General features: G+C 42.0%; 1 protein-coding gene and 1 long non-coding RNA gene across 2 annotated transcripts in view; one reads left to right on the forward strand and one right to left on the reverse strand.

Moving 5' to 3' along the window:
• The window catches only part of LOC142046609 (uncharacterized), a 21,978-nt gene extending 10,469 nt beyond the window's left edge, over positions 1 to 11,509 (forward strand). Inside the window, exons 2-3 of the long non-coding RNA XR_012655626.1 lie at positions 9,233 to 9,402; positions 11,444 to 11,509. This is a non-coding gene — a long non-coding RNA (uncharacterized LOC142046609). The remainder of the gene's footprint in view (positions 1 to 9,232; positions 9,403 to 11,443) is intronic.
• The window catches only part of ABCG5 (ATP binding cassette subfamily G member 5), a 39,957-nt gene that overhangs the window by 18,514 nt on the left and 5,317 nt on the right, over positions 1 to 16,126 (reverse strand). The window contains 7 exon segments of the mRNA XM_032775021.2: positions 1,381 to 1,519; positions 2,579 to 2,784; positions 3,052 to 3,265; positions 10,279 to 10,303; positions 10,305 to 10,412; positions 11,381 to 11,520; positions 13,134 to 13,265. Coding sequence (XP_032630912.2) covers positions 1,381 to 1,519; positions 2,579 to 2,784; positions 3,052 to 3,265; positions 10,279 to 10,303; positions 10,305 to 10,412; positions 11,381 to 11,520; positions 13,134 to 13,265 — 964 coding nt within the window.

A 16,126-nucleotide genomic window follows, 5' to 3' on the forward strand; every position in this document is an offset into this window, starting at 1 on the left:
AGGGAGACAACTTCCCTTCCGAGGAAGGAAGGTCATGTTCCGGTTAGAACGGATCGGGTGTGCCCAATCCACAGCCAGAGACGCGATGTTCCAGTTGGGGGAATGGCCTCCATTTCAAGATGGAAGATAATATCCCTACAATCCAGGAGCCAATACCATCCCAAGGTGGAATCCTGGACCAAAAAGCCAGAGAAGGCACCTCTGGTCAGTGCACATTTGTAACTACAGTACAACAATTGTGTTTAATGTTTGATTTGCCCTGAGGACTTGGTATGCATTCGCAGCCAGTACAGCTACTGGAAAAGTCTGTTAACGTGTCTGGGGAATGGAGCGAGAATCCTCCAGGGACGTAGACTCATACATCCTGGGATTTAAGAATTTAATAAACTTTTGGGAAAATGGAAAGCAATTAATAGAGACAATTATGATCACATAATAAAAAGATTCAATTATTAGCTGTACTCTGCATTAACTTCTACAAGAAACTCTGGAGAATTGAAGGGAGACTATGTCACAGTAAGAAGCCACTCTTCCCAAAAACTCTCAGAATGGCAGCTTCAAACTGTTTGCACAGACAGGCTTCGACAGGATTAGAGGCTGTGGGCCCCTCTACCCTTGTGCATGCCATGAAAATGATATAAGACCTGACCCTTCAGAACCTGCCAAATCCCTTAAATAATGAAGGGCCAAATTCTGACAGCCTTACTTAGGCTGAGCAGTACCTTAATCCTTGATTAACTTGTGGAGTAAGAAACTATTCAATATGACAGGCTGACAGAATTAGGCCTTAAATAAGTATATGAAGTTACCCTAACCTCAATATTTGGACTGTTCAAGGTATTTCCTATTAGAACTACAAAGCAATACTGCAAATACTGAGATAATCTATTTGTCTTAGACTGACAGGTTTTTAAGAGCCAAAACAAGCATTTTTGTGTTGTTTATTAGAACATTTTCACCAAAATTCTAACTGACTGAGGCTATGTCTACACTACGGAGCCCATGTCAGCATAGCTATGCTGTCATAGATCCCTCGTGTGGATGCAGCATACGCTGACAGGAGAAGTGACAGTTTCTCTGTCAATAGAAATGCTCTTATGGCTGCACTGGGAGTTTTGTCGGTATAGCTATGTCAGTCAAGGGTGCAGGTTTTTCTCACTCCTGACCAGCGTAGCTATGCTGGCATAAGTTTTAAGTGTAGACAAGAGCTAGAGGTAGGGCAAGTACTATATCATCCCTATGCCTTTGCTTTGCTTTTCTGATCTCTCTGAAAGACAATATCATAAAGCTTATTCCTGGAGGCCTATTCCTGACAGAGGAATTTAAGAGCACCATAATGAGAATACCGTTTTAAGAAGGTAGAACTATTTCAATGCTTACCAGTATATAAAGGTGCTGAAAATCGCCACACTGATGATACTGAAGGGAAGGAAATGTAGTATGTATGCTAACAATATTTGCCACTTCTGATGTAAGCCATCTTTGCTTTCATGGTCACTGACAGCATGTAATGGAGGAACTGGAGTGGAAAGTACGATAGAAATTAAACCACCATTGACCAAAATTACAATGCAGAAGTTGATGCTCGCAAAGCTTAAACAAGGCAACATGAGAACTCTTAGAATATTTCAGAAACACTTTGTTCGAACCCATCTGGGTGGCCTAGTGCCAGTGCATGTGAAAACTATGTTCACTAGTAGATCAGATAGTCTATACACTTAACCAGAGGCAGCCAGATGCATCATGGGAGATACAAGCTTCATCTCTAGCAGGTAAGAATCTGACATTACTCATAAGAACTGTCCTTGATAGTTATGGAGATGTCCATCTTCTATGATAAGGAGGGCCACATATGTGCCCTTGACAGAAAAAAGAGGTTTTCACCCTTCAAACAGAGGTATTGTTAATACATGGGAGGCCAACAAATGGCACTTGCAAAAGAAAAAGCATGTGAAAATAACAATACTCATAAGATACCACAACATAATACTTTCAAGGATAAAAAAGTCTAATCAAGACTTCTATCCTTAGTCACTGTTGAAGCCAGCCATGTCATATGCCTTTTCAACCTTTCCATGCCCATACCTGTGATCTCAATTAACAGAGTGCAACTTTGCAGCTAGACTTTGTCCTGCCTTTACACAGCCAGACAGGGGCATAGGAGGAAGTAAGAACTATTCTCCACTTGCATAATTCATGTAAGAGCTAGACAAAAATGCAGTCCCAGCACAGAGGCAGAAAGTGGACAAGGAAGGACAGGGATTAGGTGGAGCCACAGTTCAGTACTCCCTGCCACCTCAGCTAGAGGCCCATGCCAGGGCAGCATGCTATACTCTTTAAATAAGTGTAATAACTTAATTCAGCGAACACAATCAGGTTGCTTTGAGTTATATGGTCTTTGTCTGTGGCACTATACCTTCCATTGCTTTCCTGTGGGACATTGTGCTTATATACCACCTCTTATTATGGGCTATCTGCTAAAATCGTGATGTAGCTCTTAAAATTAGCATTCTTAAAGGCCTTTTTCATAGTATATACAGTACTTGCTGTGCATCATATGGAGGAGCAAATAACTTACACAAGGCAACAGCATTGAGCATTCCTATGTAAGGTGGAGCACTCACACACTGGTAAATGAGCCCTATGCAATCTTGCAGTGCTCCTTTTAGAAGATCATTCTTCAATCTGAGAAGGAAAAGTGCTAAAAACAGGCCAAAGAACAGATTCTGAGAAAGACGCATGATGATGCCAGTCTTATCTCTGGAGACGTTTCTTCTTGTCCTCCTGAAATTGAAACAAAATCATTGTACTATTTTTGCTTGTTATGACTGATGAAGTACTGATAACGTGTCCATCTTTGAAAAAGAAACAAAGGTACTTTGTCCCAAAGAGTTTACAACGTAAAAGACAGCATAAGGAAAATGGGATGCACTGGAAAGCCCAGAGGAAGAAATAATGTATGTGCGTATATACAAGGTGAATAAGATTATCCAAATGATGTTATTAGAGAGCTTCAAAATTAATTTATTTTTTTTTAGAATGAATTCTTACCGTAAGAGAATCCATAGTTTGGAGACTGCACTGGATGAGTCTTTGCTTTTGAATGGTATTGCTGGCAGGTCTTTCATGCGTTTTGTTCTTTCAATGGCCTCCAAAGTCTTGCGAAAGATCTCTGAATTTTTATAGGCAGATGCAATTATGTGAACTCTTCTGTAGGTTTCCAGTTCACGTTCTTTGCTTTGAGTGTCCACAGATGTCAGATCCACTGCAAATTTACCCAAGTGTTAAACTACAGACATTATCAAAGGCCTGATCATTTCCCCTTCTTCCTCTCCCTTCGCCAAAGTCTTTGTAGAAAAATCTGCAGGAGGAGGAAGAGTCTGCTGGAAACTGGAAACTTTTCACCTTGTGGAGGTTCCTCTCCATTCTCTCAGTGTGGGGAATTCAGTCTCTGGGAATGTCATTTCTGTGGAACCCTGACTCTATGAAGCCCTAAATCCTGAAATAAGTGGACTTGTCTTTCACTGGTAGGGCCTCTAACTTTGTTCCCCGCTGGAAAAGAACCATATTGCATTGCCTATGCCCTAACTCTTGTTCAGGGAAAAGAAGGTGCAAAGGAGGTGCTAATGCTGCTTAGGATGGATGGATGGATGATCAGATTTCCATTCAGAAATCTACCAGGCTTTGAGGAATGCCCACCATACAGAACAACTTCTTCTTGACTCCTTCCCCTTCTCTACTATGAGACACTCCAACATAACCCATGGAGCTCCATTTTGTGGATAACATGCTAACAGAGTTACTTCTCTTCTCTCTCCAACGCAGCTTTGCCCTGTTGCACTGGTTTTTGCTCCCTCCTCCGGTGGAGGGGTACTTCCAATCTCAACAACCCCTCTCTCACCCATTTTAAAAATGTTAAATAGAAGATGCTGGGCTGCTCAAATCACCCATTACTGGCCCAAACCCCATGTAAAGCAAAAATTATTTACTTCAGTGGAACTTACAGAAGATAATAATTCTGCATAGCTTGATGCTCCATATTAATAAATTCACCTATAAATTGGTCTTGCCACCTGCAGATGTTTCTTATTATTAGCAGATGAGAACCTTGTGTGTTCTAGTTGTCTTACTTGTATGATCAAATGCTAATGCTGTGGAGTTTTGGAAAATCACATTTCTTTTGAACCAAATAATTATTTAACTTGACCAATAGCATCAGAACCTAGATTAAAGTTCTCAGGAGTGTATGTTCTAACAGATACCTTACTTCTCTAAACCTGCTAAGCTGGCTACATAAAGTGTTCATATTATACCTTCTCTTCATAAGTTTTGTTTTTTCAGTGCTGTGTATGCTTAAACTCTAAGGGTATGTTTATACTGCAATTAGACATCTGTAGCTGACCCATGCAAGCTGACTCAGGCTCGTGGAGCTCAGCCTATGGGGCTGTTTAATTGCAGCATAGTCTTTCAGGCTCAGGCTGGAGCCCAGACTCTCTAGGACCCTGAAATGTTAGAGGGACTCGGAGCTCAGATTGCAGCCCAAGCCTGATAGTTTACACTGCAATTAAACAACCCTGTAGCTCAAGTCCCAGGAGCCTGCAGTGCGGCCCAGAGGATTCAGGGGGCCTGGGGCAAAGCGAGGGAGCTGCGGTGCTTGTACTCACCCGCCGGCAGTCTGGGTCTTCAGCGGCATTTTGGCATTCCAAAATGCCACCGAAGACCTGGAGCAACTGAAGGGCCCCCTGCGGCTGAAATGCCGCCGAAGACCCAGGCCGCTGGCTGGGCCAGGGCTCGTGGGGTCCCTGCGGAGCCCAGGGCCAGGGGCAAATTGCCCCACTTCCCCCCCTGAGCCTGAGTCAGCTGGCATGGGCCTGCTATGGGTTTTTAATTGCAATGTAGGTGTACCCTAAAATGTTGTCAGATGGGAGTTAAACCATAACAATAGCACCTTAGCACCTTTATCCAAGGAGTTTAAATACTTTACAAAAGATTAATTAAGCTTCAGAGCTCCTCTGTGAGGTAACTGAAATAAGCAATATTGTCCTCAGCTATAGTGGTCAGTACTTCCAAAAATCAGGTCTTACGTCTTTAAAGATGGGGATCCAACAGTCACCCAAACCCAGAAGTAACTCTGGAAAATTTGGCTCTAAGTGACTTGCTCAAGGTAACACAGCAAGTCAATGGCAGAGCCAAGAATGCAGTGTGAGAGTTTTAAAAGTTAATCCCTGCACTAACCACTAGGCCTTGTAGTTCAGTGGTTCTCAAACTAGGGCCGCCGCTTGTTCCGGGAAAGCCCCTGGCGGGCCAGGCTGGTTTGTTTACCTGCTGCGTCTGCAGGTTCACTGTTCCAGGCCAATGGGGGCTGCAGGAAGCGGCACGAGCTGAGGGATGTGTTGGCCACCTTTCCTGCAGCCCCCATTGGCCTGGAGCAGCGAACTGTGGCCAGTGGGAGCCACGATCAGCTGAACCTGCGGATGCAGCAGGTAAATAAACCAGCCCAGCCTGCCAGGGGCTTTCCCTGAACAAGCGGCGGCCCTATTTTGAGAACCACTGCTGTAGTTAACATTCTGTTCTTCATTTACTGTCATGTTTGACAAATACAAAACATTGTACTTCGAGTCCATAATTAATACAATCCATTCTATGAAACATGGTGCTTTATTTTCCTCTGACACTGGTGTAAATTAGGAATAACAATAGTGAAAAGTGACCTCAGGGATAACAGATTCAGACCCTCTGTTTATATCGTCAAAATGCACAGAAGCTACCAATTTTCAGAATACTTATAATTCTTTGATCTAAACTTTTTTCTTTATCTTCACATTCAAAGGTTGACACTTGAAGAATGTAGCACTTCGTGTTTACAGAATGTTTTAAAATGTGAGTCTAAATCTCAAACTTGTGACTTTGAGACTATTCAAATTCATGATGACAAAATTATCCTTACTGTCATATTAGTATTTTCAGCTTTTTTCAATTCCAGCTTCATGTCTACAATCATTCTCTCCCCTAATTGAAGGTAGAATGCCACCAAAACAATAGAAAAATACTGCTTCCCTCTAAATTTGCCACGCTTCTTCATACAACGTTTTGGACATTTCTGGATTCACTAGTTAGCGTTCAAACAGCTGTCAGCAATCAGCCACTCAAATATACTTTAAATCATGGCTTCTTTGAGTATTTGTGCAAGTATATCCTACTCTAGGTGCCATATACCCCATACACACTAGAATTGGAATCTGTGAATTCCTTACTGATTTACAGCCTGCATGTCCTCATGCTCTGCCTCTAAAGCCAAGCGCAGAATGGCTGAAACCATTCCTCGGTTCCTTCTTATCACCAGTGGAAACAAAATGAAACCAGGCTGTGTCTGCTTCTTACCCGTACCACATTCTCCGAGCCTATCCTTACCTGGCTACTTAAGGGTTATTTCCATAGAAATCCATCCTTTTTTTTCTCTTTAAAAATTTACTTGAACTTCTTTTGTTTTGTTTTGTTTTTTTTAAACAAACACTTATTTTCTCTCAGCACTTTGTGCCACAACCACTTAAAATAGAAAATTCAAAGCCTTTGGGCTTCATTCAGCCTGTCTTGTTACTGACTCATTTTCTTTGCTATAGCTCTTTATTCCATCTCAACAAGAGCCATGTGCCTGACCATTGCTTTGATGGTCATTCTCCTCAGGAATGAGAACATCTAGAGATCCCCATCTAAAATTATATCATCTGGAGGAGTTTGTCAGAGGCACTTTGGACCCAGAAGAACAGGCATCAAGCTTCAAGATGGAACTGTCCACCTCTAAATCCTACACTGTCAGCACCCCCATCAACTGGAATATGACTCCCAAAGCTGGAACAGGTAAGGAATCTGGTCCAGCATTGACAAGCCAGATTGAATCCAAAGATCAGCTTGGCACCAATGCCTGCTCCAGCACCAAAGACCGGTACTATCTCCTCCATGCTGAGGCAAGGTAGATGAGAGCCCCAGACTAAGCACAATTCCTGGCACTGGTCTTTCTCCCCTAAGAAGAGGAAAGTTGAAAAACTTAAGAGCTGTTCACCTCCTCTCCTGCCAGGGACTAAGCACAACGTGCTCTTATGATTCAGGGCAAACAACAATGGTTTCAGCTTTAGCTCAACTACCCTTGTCCCTGCCGATACCAATTCCTCAACATCAGTCATCACAGTACTGATATTTGAACCAGCACTGGCAACTGAGCCACTAGTTTCTCCCAAAAACTCATCGTCATCATTCCCTCCCTCTGACAAAGAGCCTGTTTTGGCTCTGGATTATTTCAGGACTTTTCAAGAGCTGCTGTGGCAAATTGCTGTCACACTGAAAACTGAGACCTCAGTGACTGATGAAAGGTCCATACGTTATTTGATATCTTCCAGTCGTCCACTGTGGACAGGTTACCAATGCCTATAAATGAAGGCATCTTGGAGCCAGCTGCAGACCTCTGGAAGACCACTACTACCCTTGCATCACTGCAAAACCAACAGAAAAAAGATAAAAGTTCCACAGAGAGGCTTAGAACAATCCTATAGACATCGAATCCTTGAATCTCGGGTATGTCTCTGTGGTTCATGAGAAAGCGAGCCTGCGTGGTCTACCAACAGTTACTCCTGAAGATAAAGATCCCAAAAAGTGGTATCTCTTTGGGAGGAAAGCTTACTCCTGCATTCTACACATATTGAATTACCAAGCATTATTCATCAAGTATGATTTTTTGATGTGGGACAAAGTATTTCCCTTTCTGAACAAGCTCCCTCCAAAAATCAGAGAAGCATCAAAGGCCAATGAGAGGCAATGTAGCCTAGTAGCACTGGACTGACATTCAGGGACCTACATTCTATTCCCAGCTCTGCCACTGACCTGCTGGGTGACCTTGAGTAAGTAACTTTACCTCTCTGTGCCTCAATTTCCCCATCTACAAAATGGGGATAATGATACTGACCTTCTTTATAAAGCACTTTGAGACCTATGCATGAAAAGTGTTATATAAGAGCTAGGGTAGTTATTTATTACTATTATAGCTTGTTATCACTATATTGGTGGAGGGATGCTCAGAACGATGGGAAAGGCATAACCTTCTCCACCCCTCCACCTACAAAGACACTGACCATAGACACATCAGGAATTGGTTGGGGTCTTCACCTGGACTAACTTCTGATACATGGGATATGGTCCCAGAAGGAGATGAGCCTCCCCATAAATATCCTAAAACTCTGGACAATCAGATTATCTGCAAACCATTCCTTATAGTTTTAAAGAATTCCACTGTACAGATCTTCACAGCCAACACATCTGCATTTTATTATATAAAGAAGCATGGTGGTATCTGTTCATCATGTCTGTGCCAAGAGAAAATCAGATTATGGACATGGTCAACTCCATGGATAACCCCAGTTGCTCTTCACCTTCCAGGAGTCAACAACAACATAGCAGACAATCTGTCACCAAGTCTCTGAAGAGCTCCATACTCAGCCTGATATTTCAACATTAGGAAATCCCATTATAGACTCATTTGCCATCGAAGAGAACACAAAGTGCCCAGGTTTTGCTCCAGGTGGAGCCTGAGCCAAGGATCCATGCAAGCAGGGCTGTCCCTAGCTATTCTGGGACCCTACACAGCCCCCCCTGGGGGGGAGGGGCAGACCTGCATGGGGGGTAGGACTGGCCCCAGGCCTCCACTGGTGGACGGCTTGAGGACAGGGGGAAACCGCCCCCCAGCACTCACCAATGGCGCAGCTGGGGCTGGGCCACTGCACTTCCCACCGCAGGTAAGTGCAGGCCTGGCCTGGCCCTGCAGCAGTCCTCAGGGGAGGGAAGAGGCGGGGCTGGGGTGGAGCAGGGGCGGAAAGGGGTGGGGCAGGGGAAGACCAGGGCTGGGGCTTTGTGGAAGGGATGGAGTGGGGGCGGGGCAGGGGCGGAGTGGGGGCAGGGACCCTGGGGAAGAGGCGGGGCAGGGGCTGGAGCAGCACACAGCTGTGCAGGGTACCAGGAAATGTGGTGCCCCAAATTTCCTGGTGCCCTATGCTGCTGCATACTTTGTGTATGGGTAAGTACGGCCCTGCATGCAAGACACTTTTCTCATACCACAGAATCAAGTTCTGATGATATGTAAAGTCCAGAAGGATTGCAGCTATATCTAGCACTGCTTGATATCCTGGTAATGATCCCTCATGGACATCTGCTTTGCAATGTCCACAAAAAACATCTTTTTTTCCAGTGTCCAGCCACAACAACTTCCTGAACCAGTGCTTCTTCCCAGATGGTGATCTATGGACAATTTCTCAAAGGAAAAAAACAGCAACTTACTTTGCAATAACTGTGGTTCTTCAAGATGCTGTCTGTCAGTGTGGATCTCATGACCTGCCCTCCATCCCCACTTTTTTTCTGGTGAGTCTTCCCTTAAATTGATTTTCTGAATTAGTACTAGAACTGAGAGATGTTTGTGACTTGTCTGCCCTTTATATCCTGTTGGCTTGGGTGGGGCACAAGGATATGCAGGGTGCAGGGGCAGCCACAGAAACACTGCAAATCAAAGCTTCTAGTCTCATGTGCAGGGGGCACATGTGGGATCCACATGGATAAAATGTTTTGAAGAACCATAACTACTATAAGGTAAGTAAATGTTTTGTTTTAAATCAACAATAAGAGCCAAATACTGCATAATGCTGTGGAGTCTCTGAGCATCTTCAACTTCCATTAAAGTCAATAGGAATTGAAGGCACTACATACTTTGGAAAATCAAGTCTAAATTCCTAGGAGTAAAGGAATCCAGAGGATCCAGAGGATCCCTGAACCTGGAACACTAGTTGTGGTGTTAGTTTGCCCTATTGTTTCATATTGCTGTATTGCAGTGCTATTGTGTATTTTTCCTGTTTACTGATCCAAAGTAAAGTTCACATCCGTTTGCTCGTTCTTTTCTGTATAGTTTGCCTATCACTAGGGCATCTGAATGTTCTGTAGTCCACAGGTTTAAAATAAGTATCATACCAGATAAAAGCAGCATGTTTTCAAAACTGATCTAAACTATGTTGTTGCTGATCCCACAGTTGCTTTTATTCTCAGATCTAAGAGCAGTAGTTCTGTTGAATACGTTACATAATTTTATAGCATTGATCCCCACTTAGAAGCAATGGAACAAACTAGCTTAGCACAATTACAAAGAACAGGAAGAATTAGAATAAGTTTTATGTTGGCAAAAATTCCAACCTGCTTGCCTAGAATAAAATGCCAACATCTTTGCTAATATGAGTTTGATAAACTTACCATAAAAGTCAAAAGGATTTGATTGATTGTTCAGGGCAGGCGTAGTTGCAATCACTAAAAAATGTGATCGTTTCTGGAGGAGTCCCACAGAAAACCAATTCTCCAAAACTCATGATGGTGATTTTGTCAAATAACTGGTTGGACAACACAATATATAGTAATGAGATCAACTTACTGCTAACAAGGAAAAACATTAATACTGGAATAGTACTTTACAATTTGGTAAATAAAGGCTCTTTAACAGGAAGCGTAGATTTGACCTGTCAAATTTCCTTATTGTATTTCTGAACTGCCAAATGTCTTTTTAATCATAAACTATTAGAACTGGCCCTTCTTAAAGGTATTGGATCCTACCAGCTATGAAGAGAAAGGTGCAGGACGAGCATAGAAATGGGAACCATGAACTCTTGACTTCTCAGTTTTGACACAAACTAGCTTTGTGACCTTGGTCATGTCACTGACCCTCTCTGTGTCTGAGTAACCCCAATCTGTAAAATAGGTGCAAATATGCTAACCTGCCTCAGGAAGATCAGACATGCAGGCTTACCAGTTCCTGAAAGCCAGGTCCCTTTAAGGGTGTCTCAGGTTGGGTACACAAAATCACTAGCCACTTTTGAAAATATTGGCCATTATGTAAATTGTCTTTTTTCAAAAAATAGAACACAAACTATACCCAGCTGTGCCTCAGCCTCTCTGTTACCGGTTGGTCCATTTCTTACATCACAGGAAAAAAAAGGGGTTTGGAGAGGAATTTGAAGGAATCTGGAAAGGAACTTGTTACAAGTTCAGAAAGGCAGGGATGAGGAAAGCATGAAAGCAGTTGCAGACAAATGAGCAGTTGAAGTTAGCATCAGTGGTACAGCAGAGAGATCAATGGGAAGTATGAACAGAGACAAGAACAGAGAAGTGGAAAGGGGCAGAGCTGTAAGGGCCCAGAAGGTGAGGACAAATAGCTTGAATTTGATGCAGTAGAAAATGGGAACTAGTGCTGGGACTTGAGGATAGACTGTATTTAATTTTGTACTAAATAACTCTCATCTGCAAGAAAAAATGCATGGAGTATTGCTCAGTAAGAAGCTATTATCATTTTGATATTCCTTACCCTGAAAAGTTCAGACCGTGGTTGATGAATTGTAATAATCACAATTCTGTCTTTGCGTGCAAGTTCCGAAAGCAACAAGACAATCTGATTTGCAGTCATGCAGTCCAGTCCTGTAGTTGGTTCATCAAGTAACATGACCTCTGTGAATAACCAGGATAATTTCTGAAAACTCAGTTAAACGGTAAGCAAATTTATAGTTTCTGTTCTTTATAGGTCATTCAATGCACGCTGTAGAATTCTCTCTAAAGTGTCACAGCCATGCAAACCTGTGTATGCAAAACTACAACACATTTATTTCTCTGGCCTGATCCTTCAGCCTTTACTTGCTTCTGAGGTCCATTTTCAACCACAGTGGATACAGAGTGCAAGATCAGGTCCTCTCTTTGATACTCAGAATTAGAACTTGATCATTTTTTCATGTTGACTTTTTCTTAGTGAAGCTATCAAAATAGATTCAGTGTGTTTGTCAGCTTTTAGAATTAGCATTATAAAATAATGCTTATAAGGATAGGATGGTACATAAAATTAGCTAAAAGTGTGTATTCTGCATGCACACAATATACATAACTGTGCTTTGTATAATAAACTATTTAAAATTATCCAGTAGTACAGTATATAGTTCTGTATGTGAACCAGTCTTATTAGTGTATTATTTTCTTTGTAATTTTAATATGTATTTTATTATACATAAGAATTCAGGGGGTGGGAGGTGGAGGAAGAGAGAGACAGTCCTGGAAAATGAATGATTTTATTTTTTCCACAAAATTCCCGCTCTGATCAGTCTACCAATTTTATTAGTATCTATGACTGCTGTCATTGAACCAGAGTTCATACTGTGTAGCATGTAGTGTATATCATTCATCAAGGGAATTTCAAATCTCATTTCATTACTGGCTGAATTAATGTAGCAAACTATAAATGTTGATTCTTTGAATTATTGCAATATAGGTATTATACTGCCCCTTTTAAGTTCCCAACAGAAATCATAAATTTCTTCACAAAAAATGTTCAAGAAAGTAGTGGATACAGCATATCAGTGCTCTAAAAGCTGCATTAGCTGAAGTATGGGATATGCTTCATTCACTGGCTGGTTGCATTAACTTTTGTACGAGCACTGCTAAATGGTTATTCCAATTGAATTGCAAATGTAAGTAATTGTGAAGGCAAGTAGAGCTTGGATATAGGCTACTTTTTTGGCTCTGTTTTATATCCAAATAAATAAATATGAAGGACTAAGTAATAATAATAAATAATAATATTTAGCACTTAGCACTTTGAAAACACAAAGTGCTGAACAAACATTACAAAATGAATCCTTACAACTCCCCTCTAAAATAAGTAAGTTTTATTAGCTCTGTTTTACAGATGGGAAATAGAGGCACAGTTGTAAAGGACTTAATTTAAGCACATGGTTAAACACATGCTGAAATCCCTAAGATCTGTGCATGTGCTTAAACTTAACTATCAGGGTCTACGGGACTTGCCAAGGCCACAGCATCGGTTAGTGACAAAACAGGAGTCTCAACCTATGCTCTAGTCACTAGACATTTCTGCCTCTCTGCAGAGCTGATTGTGCAATGAGCCTGCATGTTGAAATCAATGGCAGTTTGGAGTGTGGATCTGTGATAGAAGAAAAGTGCTATTATATTTTAAAATGTTATTTAGAGGTGGGTGGTGGGAGTGTGTGCAAAGTGAAAGCATAATGAAAAGGACAAGGTATTTGTTTTATTCTGAAAAGCTGTTCAGTACTCACGAGGATCTTGTAATAGCTGGGCTGCAATTGAAACGCGATGCCTCTCACCACTAGAAATTCCCCTAAAAATACTGCTTCCAATTACATTAGTAGCAACATGGCTGAGACTCAGCTTAGCCATAACAGCATCTACTTGAAAAATAGTTACAATTTACAAAGAACGTGAAGTAATGTTCACTGCCCAACTCAGACAGTTGCACACTACATTAAAAACTGTGAGAAGCAGCTCATATTCTAAATTGCCCCGAATGTGCTGCCCACGCTCTGTGGTAGTGGGAATTATTTACAATAATCTGGACTTATTTTTATTTCATTCTTGGATGGGAAGGTAGAATTTCATTTTCAGTTGACTATTTACAAAATATGCAGTATCATGCTATCTTTGAAGTTCAACACAGATCAGTCAGTCAAATGTCTCTGACACTGGTTTTCTAATTATATCACCTGAATGCATAGCATCTTAGCCATCTGTCTGTCCATTAGTTTAAATGACTGGCAGTGGTCAGTTTGAAATCTCTTGAGTATTGTTCTGCATCTGCCATCTATAGAGTTTTCTCTATTGAGTGTTCTTTCTGAGGAATACGCTTTTTGTAGAAGTCTATGGTTTCTGTTGAACTCTCCATTGTCAGTTTCAATCACATATGATCTGAGCAATTAATTCTTTTTCTTTACAACAGCTGGAGTTATCCATCCTTTTTCTCCATCCAGTTTGGTTAATCAGATTCTAGATCCAGCAGTTGTCTAACTGAGTGACGTCTATTGTAAAATTGTTCTTAATCTCTTTTTGCCTTTTTATCTGTTTTGGCTGTTCTCTTCATGTTTGGCCACTTTGGAGAGATGTTCTTTTCCAAAAGCAGAACAGTATTTGAATTGTCTTCCCATCAGGAATTGTGTTGGACTATATCCAGTACAGGCTATTGGTGTTGATCTGTTAAGGGCAGTTAGCATGAGCGCTTCCATTTTGTAAGTTCCCCTATTCTGTAAGGCCCAGATCCACCATTAACTAAAAGCGAGCACATTATGTACCCGGGTCCCTAGGGCAGTGTTAAAACAAGGTAAAACCATAAACAGAAAAACAGTTAAACAGGAAAACAGTTAGCAACAGCACAAACAAGGGAAATTCTGGTATGAAAGATAACAGCTGGACTACGCAATAGCCAACACAAGGATCATAATTAGCTGTAATAGGTTAAAGATAAGAAAATGGCTTGTTTATTGGCTAAGACTCACAACCCAGGAGGGTAACTTGCATTGCTAAAAGGTATATAATCCCTATGTAACCTGCAGCCTTTGTCTCTCCCTGATTAGCAGGGGGACACCCCGTTCCAACGTTGTTTGAACCTTGCGCAATAAAACTTTGTTGTTTGGACACTCTGTAAATCTTTGGTCTTTGTGCCTCAGCCTAGAAACGAACAGTGCGTGGCCTACAGGCATAATTTGCAACAGATCTGTAGCTCAGAAGAGCAAGAAATGGACCTTCCTGCTGTAGGATTTTCTTGGCTGTCTGTACAGCTCTCTCTGGTCATGTAAAGGGGCCTTAAAGTGAGCAAGGCCAAAGCAGTGTATAGGGGCCTTAGTATAAATGAGAATCAGGGTGTAGAGCTTTAAAGAACCAGGAAAGCTGTGTTTCACTGACTAAGGGACAGGTTCTGTGACCTTACTCAAGCACAACTCATGTTTGCTTGAGTGAAGACTGCAGGCTAGGCCCTAAATAGATGGCACCTCCCAGGAGATGGAACTCCACACTTGATGAGTAAACATCTTTGTCTAGAGGCCACTATCCGATTCCTAGGCAACTTCTCACAAACAGCTTCATAGACTTCCGTACCCGACAGGCAGCCTGGCAGCAGCCATTCGCCCTCTTGCTAGAATGTTAATGAGCTAGATAGACCCCTCCTTCTGGGTCTCCCAGTCCATTTGGTGTTTATTTTTGTTGTCTCCATTCAGATTGCTAGTTCAGTGGGGCAGGGGCTGTGTTTCTTCTGTGCATGGTGCAGGGCTGATCACTCTGTCAGGGGTTAACAAATAAATAATATCTTCAATTCCTCACAGTAAAGCAGCAGTAAGTGGGGAGGATATAAAAGCTTTGTTCTTCTTCCAGGAGGGAAATGATGGAGTTCTAAATGTATGTAATGGTGCCAAGATACTGTGGGAATGGCCACTTCAGGAGTTCCGAATTTGGTATCAAATTCGTTCTCTCATGTGGTAGAAATTGGTACTGCTTCAGGAATGACAATTTCATTCCAAAGAGACACGGTGGGTGAGAACTTCTTTTACTAGACCAACTTCTGTGGTGAGAGAGAAGCTGTTGAGCTTATACAGAGCTCTTCTTCAGGTCATCTTCTTCTGTGTAAGCTCAAAAGCTTGTCTCTCTCACCAACAGAAGTTGGTCCAATAAAAGATGTTCTCACCCACCTTGTCTCTCTAATATTCTGTGACTGACACAGCTACAGCAACAGTAATTTCATTCCAACATATTCATTATTTCCCCAGATGGCAGCATGCCACAGAACTGGCAGTCGGGAGCCCAGAGAGTTTTATTCCTGGCTCAGTTGCTGAACTCCTTTGTGATCCTGAACAGGTCACTTCCCTTGTACATGCCTGTTTCCTCATATGTAAAATAGGAATAATGATACTTGGCTTCCTTTTTAAAGCAGGATAATGTGAGAGCATGAATTGAACTTGGGAATCCAAATCTGCTAAAAAATAATGTCTATAAAATTAGGGTATCTGATCAGCTGGACATATCTGAAAAGATTGTTTTGTTTGTCTCAGTGAAAGAATAAAACATACTGACCTTCTGTCATGGTATAATTCCCCACTCTGAACCTTAGCGTCCAAGAGATGGGGTACCAGCATGAATTCCTCTAAGCTCAATTACCAGCTTAGTACCTGTAGCGCTGCCACCAACCAGGAATTCCAGTGCCTGGTACACTCTGGTCCCCCCAAGACCTTGCCCGGGGAACCCCAAGACCCAGACCCTCTGGATCTTA

This window comes from Chelonoidis abingdonii, chromosome 3 (assembly GCF_003597395.2).
Source record: "Chelonoidis abingdonii isolate Lonesome George chromosome 3, CheloAbing_2.0, whole genome shotgun sequence".
In the NCBI taxonomy this organism is placed as follows: domain Eukaryota; kingdom Metazoa; phylum Chordata; order Testudines; family Testudinidae; genus Chelonoidis; species Chelonoidis abingdonii.